Source organism: Rhagoletis pomonella, unplaced genomic scaffold (assembly GCF_013731165.1).
Source record: "Rhagoletis pomonella isolate Grant_MI unplaced genomic scaffold, Rhpom_1.0 Rhpom_scaffold_00001, whole genome shotgun sequence".
In the NCBI taxonomy this organism is placed as follows: Eukaryota; Metazoa; Arthropoda; class Insecta; order Diptera; family Tephritidae; genus Rhagoletis; species Rhagoletis pomonella.
The window spans coordinates 39,979,000-39,986,893 of record NW_023458555.1 but is presented as its reverse complement, the minus strand read 5'-3'; the positions used below and the strand labels follow the sequence as shown (position 1 = coordinate 39,986,893).

The 7,894-nt window shown below is 35.9% G+C and overlaps 1 protein-coding gene across 1 annotated transcript in view; it reads left to right on the top strand.

The window, feature by feature from the left end:
- Window positions 1-2,736: 2,736 nt before the first annotated feature.
- LOC118745587 (dystrophin, isoforms A/C/F/G/H) overlaps window positions 2,737-7,894 on the top strand; it is a gene marked incomplete at its 5' end in the record, with an annotated part of 547,153 nt that continues 541,995 nt past the window's right edge. The window contains 2 exon segments of the mRNA XM_036479124.1: window positions 2,737-2,891; window positions 6,777-7,894. Of these exon segments, the coding sequence (XP_036335017.1) occupies window positions 2,737-2,891; window positions 6,777-7,894 (1,273 nt within the window).

Sequence of the window (7,894 nt, the reverse complement as noted above, 5' to 3'; positions counted from 1 at the left end):
TACAGCGTTAAAAACATTGTTGTCTAACTGTCATAGATACCGTAACAAGTGCTTTTCATGCAAATGCTAGATAATATTTGTTGCATGCCACTGTTTAATGCTAATTCATTTTGAGGTCGCTGCACACGAGTTGAGTAAGCTATGTGCTGTGAGAAAAAAGCAAGCGCTCATGTGGGTGAATGTGATAATGGAATATGACATTACTATAAAGCCGCCACTACAAATGCAGGTGTGAAAATTACGGTTTCCTTGCACAAAACGACTGCTCAAAAACGATGCATTTACTTACTTATTTACATATCGTATCGTTAGCGGGTAATATTATTTTTTTCTTTCGTTTTTCTTTCTTTATTTTCTCGCGTTATATTCTTGACATTTTGCCTTTTAAAAATATGTGTTTTCGAAATAAAAATTATTCTAAACACCTTCGTTTGACACTCACTTTGTAAAATTTTATTCAACGCATTATATAAATTTAGTTCAAATCCTTGAACCGGTGACAAAGTCTTTCAGAAATATACCAATATAAATCTTTCTGAAATTTCATTCGTGGGACACCCATAATGTAATACATATTTTATTTAGCGTACTAATTCAATTTATTTTTTTTTGTCTTTTTAAATATGTGGCAAGCCTCTTAAAAAATATTTTAAAATTAAACTTTCTCAAAACTCTGTCTATTGGCACCCGCACCCTGTAATTAAAGTAATTAATTTAATTTTTTGAAATCCTTGAACAGGTGGCAATGCCTTTCGTAAATATTTTAATAATATATAAACTTTATCTAACCTTTTTCATTTGACAGCTACATTGCATTTAACGTATTCTATTAATTTAACTATTCGATACAAATCTTTCTTACTTTCGTGTGACGCTTATCGAGCCTTAACCGCCAAACTAACGTAAGCGACATTTTTTTTTCAAAATTTTCTTTTTGATGCAGAAATATTCCTAGAGCATCTAGATGAATTTCTGCATCAAAAAGAAAATTTTGAAAAAAATGTCGCTTACGTTATTTTGGCGGCTAGGGCTCGTTATGTTTGCATATTTAATTAAATTAAATTTAACTTTAATAACAGGTGGCAACCTGCCTCCAAAATATTTTCAAAATAAAACCGTCTAAGCCCCTTTCCTTTGAAGCTCATATTGTAACATTTCATTTTAATTAAATTGAATTTTGGTTTTTCAAGGTGGCAACCCTTTTCAAAAATTCCTTCAAACTTATAATGCCATGTTTATAATTTGACTGCATACTTAAATTGATTTTAACTTTTTGAACAGATGAATACAGGTTATAAACTCTCAGTTGTCTTATTTTATCCAAATCTGTAAAACGGTTTTAGCCTGCAGAAGTAACAAACATACTCACCCACAAGCTTTCACATTTACATACGTTTTTTCTTCCTTATATGGAGAAAAATGCGGCTCTAGCAAAAAAAAAAATTAAAAATCAACGCGATTTCTTAGGTATTTAAAATTTGTATATTATTATACTAAAATTGAATTGGCCATAAAACTGCATACCGGAAGTTAGAAAAGAATCGGCGTAAAAAGTTTAAACTTGTGATGAAAATTAAAGGGTATTAAATTCATATATCATTTTTCAGTATGACTACAAATTTTTAAGATATTAAGATAAAACTTACAAAAACGATAATAATTACCAAATTGAAGACGAGACTTACTGTTACTGATTTATAATAATTATATAATGAAAATCGTTCAGATTATAGAAATATTATTTAAAGATAAAAAAAAAATGTTACATAAGTAAACCAATTAGTGTTTCCATACTCATTTGCATAAACAAAATTTTCCCACGGCGATGGAAAATAATAGATTTTCCATTAGAGCTTCCGAAATTGTTCCTAAATTTGCAAAAATTCGCAAACTATAGCTAATATTAAAAAAGATTAGAATGTTTGGAACCTAGGATTGTTCTATACCGAAAAAACTATATCCCCATTTTTTTATTTTGAAATGAAAAAAAAAAAACAAATTACGGAGTGCTAAAGGCGCTCAAAGTTTTTCATGTATTTTTTATTCGTAGAAATAGTGTATAATTCTTGAAAAACAATATTTTTAGTTTGGAAAACTCGGTCGTATCCAAGAGATTCCCAATAATAATATCCAATTGTTTCTTTGACCATTTTTTATGGTAACTTTATTTTATAGGTCCACCAAAACCCCCAGAAAATGCAATGGGGTACCAATAAAAAACTTTAACATTAAAAATTTTTTAAATAAACAACTGAATTTTAACACTGGAAGTCTCGTAAAGAGAACCACCGTTTTCCGATCGAAAAATATGGATTTTCAAGAATTTTATACCATTTCTATGAAAAGTAGTTTTTTTCCTATATAAAATACATGGAAAACTTTGAGGGCTTTGAGCACTCCCTAAAAATTTTTTAGTTTCAAAACAAAAAAATATGGGTATATTTTTTCAATACAGAACTATTCTAGGAGGTGGCGGCATTAAAATTCCGACCTTATTTTTTTGGACCACTCTAATGTACATACACATATTTATGTAAGTAAGTGCATACATTTGTTAGCAGAATTAAATTATGCATATGTTTCTTGCAAACAAAGCATTTATCTTTTATATACCTTTATTTATTTTTTATTTCTTGAATACAAGAACATCCACATGTGAATAAATAACGTTTTCTTAGCCAGATGTGAATATATGTATGTATGTAATTTTCATGCCTTTTTTCTCTTTATTTGCAGATGAACGCCAGGACATACAAAAGAAGACCTTCACAAAATGGATTAATTCACATTTGCTTAAAGCCCAGTGCACACCAGTGATCGATTTGTTTGAGGATTTACGCGATGGCCATCGTTTGTTGGCATTGCTTAGTATACTCACTCAATCACAGATGGTAGGTGAAACTAATTTGCTATTTCTTGCTCACAATTATAATATTCTCTAATAAAAATTGAATAGAAGTCGGAGTGTGAATTAAGGCTAACACGTGGATGTATGGATTTTTAGGTATTTTTCGGTGCCTTTTCCACCCGTTTCGCTCTTCGATGCTCCGCTCATATTAACAGCCTCATTGCGTGAGTCGTAAATTAGGCTAAATTGCACGACATCCGCATTGTCGACTGTAGTGCCGAAATAATATAACGGCGAAAATCGTCGAAAACTAGCGGTGCTGCCAAGTTTTTCCGTTTTAATACACTAGTCGAGTGGAAATTTTAGGCAATGGCGTGAAATTTTCGATTCGATTCGATTCTCGAAAAACGACTTGCATTCGACACGTCTCTTGCAATGAGGCTGTGAATTTCTTAAGTTAGATCTAATTCGCTGTCTCGGTAGCCTGTTGGCATAGATTTCTGAAAGTAATTTTTACACGTTTTTTAAGTGATGGACTTTTTACTGCAAATGTTAGGTCTCTTTAGACATTCTGGCCCTATTATGGTTGTCGACATTGATGTAATTTTTTCATCAAAAAATAGCCCTCGTCGAGGAACACCTTTCCTCTAAAATACTGTGGTCAGTGTAGCTGGAGTTGGACTTACGAGGGCTATTTTTATACCTTTCATGAGCATGAAATGGTATTATAACTTTGGTCCGATGTTTGTAAGTACCAGAACAAAAAGAGATAGACCCATCAAAATGTATACTTATATGATCAGAACGTCGAGCTGAGTTGATTTATCCATGTCCGTCTGTCCGTCTGTCCGTCTGTCCGTCTGTCTGTCTGTTTGTATGCAATCTAGTCTCTCAGTTTTCGAGATATCCGGATCAAATTTGGTAGGTGGGTGTATTTTTATAATGTATTAATCATTTGTCGGAACCGGAAGAATCGGACCACTATAACATATAGCTCCCATACAACTGATTGTTCAGATATGAGATTTTTCGTTATAACTTTTCCATTTACGCAGCTACGAACATGAAATTTCGCAGCACTTGCACCCATTATCAACAGAATGCTTACAGTGAAAATTACAAAGATCGGGTCTCTATAACCTATAGCTCCCATACAACTGATTGTTCAGATATGGGATTTTTCGTTGTAACTTCTCCATTTATGCAGCTACGAACATGAAATTTTGCAGTACTTGCACCCATTATCAACAGAATACTTACAGTGAAAATTACAAAGATCGGGTCACTATAACCTATAGACCCCATACAACTGATTGTTCAGATATAAAATTTTTCGTTATAACTCCTCCATTTATATCGCTAGGAACATGAAATTCCGCACTGTTTTCAATAGTTATCAACAGAAAACTTACAGTGAAAATTAAAAAAGATCGGGTAACTATAACCTATAGCTCCCATACAACTGATTGTTCAGATATGAGATTTTTCGTTATAATTCATCCATTTATGTAGCTAGGACCATGAAATTTCGCGCTGTTTTCAGTCATTATCAACAGAAGACTTACAGTGAAAATAACAAAGGTCGGGTCACTATAACCTGCAGACCCCATACAACTGATTGTTCAGATATGAGGTCTTTTATCATAACTCCTCCATTTATGCAGCTAGGAACATGAAATTTCGCACCACTTTCACTCATTATTTACAGAATACTTACAGTGAAAATAACAAGGATCGGATGACTACAACATATATCTTCCATACATCTGATTGTTCAGATATGGGATTTTACGGTAAAACTCCTTTATTTGAATAGCTAAAACCGATAAATTTCGTAAGATATTTTATAAATAATAATACAAAGTCTACTGAGAAAATCATCAAAATCTATGCTGTATAAGCTTTATCTCCTATAGCACTGATTGTTCAGATACCAGTTTTTGCCATATATCTCCTTTATGTAGGAAACTAAACCCAATAAATTGTGTTACCGGTTTACATACCGATCACATAGCAGTGAAAATCACTTAGATTGGTGCCATATAAAGTATATCTTCCATACCTCTGATTGTTTAGATGCGTATGTAACTCCTCTATCGATGTATGCAGATGTATTCAAAAGCAGTAATCTGTCAAAGTAAAATTTGCAGATGTTCATGAAAGGTATGAAGCCTTCGGCATAGCCGAAGACAGCGCTGCTCTTACTTGTTTACTCTAAAGAAAGGGTCAAAAAAGTTAAGGCTAGTACAAAAAAATTAAAAAAAAAATGCTCTAGAAATCCTGAAAACTAACAAATCATGAAAAATGCATAATTGCTTTGAAAAACTAAGTACAAATTTTCAAGCACCAAAGCTATTTTAATAAAACCTTAGTCCGGTATGTGGGAACCATAGGTCTCTATGTACAAATTGATTATTCTTAGAACTTAGCAGAATTATGCTGTCATCAGATATGCTATTGAATCTCTTGATTGTCCTTATGGTATTCCATCTACTACACTCGAAGGAGCTGCTGAGGTAATTTGGGAGCATATGGCATACTAAGAAATATGACATGATATGAAATATGGTATATTTAGCAATATAGTATACTTGAAAATGTGATATGCTATGAAATATGGTATGCCATGAAATATTTTAGGCTATGGAATGTGGTATTTTATGAAATATGGTATGCTATGAAATATGGTAAGCTAGGGAATATAGCATGCTATGAAGTATGGCATAGTATAAAATATGGCATGCCATGAAATGTGGTACGCTATAAAATATGAATGACAACAGAATATGTATTTTTAATTCTCGGAACCATTTTATTAGTTATGCGCCAGTTGCCTGCTGGTTAGTAATTTTCTCTGCAGTGGTACCTTGAAAGCTCTTGATGCAAGGCCACACTAACCAGCTCATTGAGTCTCTATATAAAGATGGAGAGATCTTAAGGGTTGAAAAAAATGGATGTCGGAAAGGCACTGAATGGTAGGACACAAAAATTGCACCTTGTAAGAAAGGCCTAATTTTTCTATCGGCGAATATGCCTCGGCATTTTAAGCTGAAGTATACGCAATGCTTAGTGCAGTGGTGTAATAGAAATAACTCTTACGGTCTACTAAGGTATGAAGGTACCTGCATTTATTGAAGAAATTGCATACATCTCATAGCATTGCTGACTGGCCATTTATCATAGTGAAACTAATTGACAATCTCAATTCTGCACTTTTAGTTATGAGGAGGATGCTAGGAGTGTAAAGTTTTTGCCTGCATGTCAACAAATTTGAGAAACTTTTTAGAAAATGTCCTTCCTTATGTTCTTTTATTGCCAACAAATTATTTAGTAAGATGATGACACTTCGAAATGTAGGGAAATAAGTAAAATGATAAGACGGGTGTGAAACAGGAAGCAAAGGCAGCACTAACTGACTTCAACAGTTGCAAGTCATTGCCTCATATTCACACTACGCATATCAATTATCCTGCCGAGTATAGGGAAAAGGAAATGTGAATCGAATTAGATAAGGTAAAGGGTATTTGGTAGAAGAGAAGGATGTGCAAAAGAAGCGGCAAATATTTCGAATTGCATAGAAATAGCAAAGTCAAGGCTTTCTGTGAATGCAAATTGCTGGTAAATAATGAGTGACAGGTGGGATATGCGAAATCACACATACAGAGACAGGTGATGGAAATGTGTGTGGGTGTAAATGAGTGTGAGTTGAGTGCAAGTGAGTGTAGATGCAGGTGTGGCTTTGCATGATTAAGGTTAAAATAAAGAGCTTGCTGATTAGATAGACTGACGCAAAGCAATTTGTATATATTTTGCTTGCATTTTCTTTACATTACTTTTCTATTTTCTTTCATTTCCTTTCATTATGCAATCCGCTTATGCAATTGCGCTTCGCCACATCAACTCGAACGCGCGCATCCACGCTGAACAGAAACCTGAGAGGGGTCGCATGCGCGTACATCACATCAACAACATTAACAAAGTTATCCAAGTGATACAGGAGCATGGCGTCAAGTTGGTGAATATTTCTAGCGATGACATAGTCGCTGGCAATCCGAAATTGACGCTTGGCCTGATCTGGCTCATTGCGCTTGAGTTCAATGGCCAAAATCTAGTCAAGAGCCAGTCGAGCAATGGCGTCGAGAAATCGTTGCTTGCGTGGGCGCGTCAATTTGCCGAACCATATGGATTGCAGCTGCATGACTTTTCCACCAGTTGGGCTGACGGACGCGCCTTTCTCATTATACTCAACGCGCATCTTGACGATATCGACTTGAGCGCGGCGCTGACGAAACATCCTTTGGCGCGACTCAAGACCGCTTTCGATTTGGCGCACAAGTACTTTAAGATTGAGAAGCTGCTCGATCCGGAGGATGTACACACGCACAAGCCCGACAATAAATCCATACAAATGTATGTGATGTGCTTGTATCATGCCATGGAGTCGTTACGCAATCGCGAACGCAGTGATAGCGCGGGTGAAGCGGTGCTGTTCGACGAGAAGGCGCAGGAAGCGCTGCCACCGCGCGCGCCACACAGAAACATCACAGATCTCGATGAGGTACCGTTGGATAGCGCAGAAGAGGTGTTCTCTGACCTGAGCAGCACGCCAGTGAGCAGCTCAGACCCAGTGAAGTCGCCCAAGCATAGCAGCGATACAATACGCAGCATTATGGACATCGTTATGGATGAGAGCAAACCGCCGCCTTTGGATTTCTTGCGCATGTCGCATGATAAGTCGCGGCCCATAAGCACGGCGACAAATGCATCGATTGAGATTACTAGCTATCAGGCAGCACTGGAGGCGGTGCTCACGCTGCTGCTAGAAGACGAGCAGATACTCTCACGTGAGTTGCCTGAGCCCAACGATTTTCAGAGCGCCAAGTTGCAGTTCCATGAGAATGAACATTTCATGTTGAAACTCACCGAACATCAGCAGTATGTGGGAGAAGCGCTCGAAGAGGGCTCCAACTTGATTAACGAATCGCAAAAAACTTCGGGTCTTACGACCGAAGATCAAAATGAAATACGCCAGCAAATGGTGCTGCT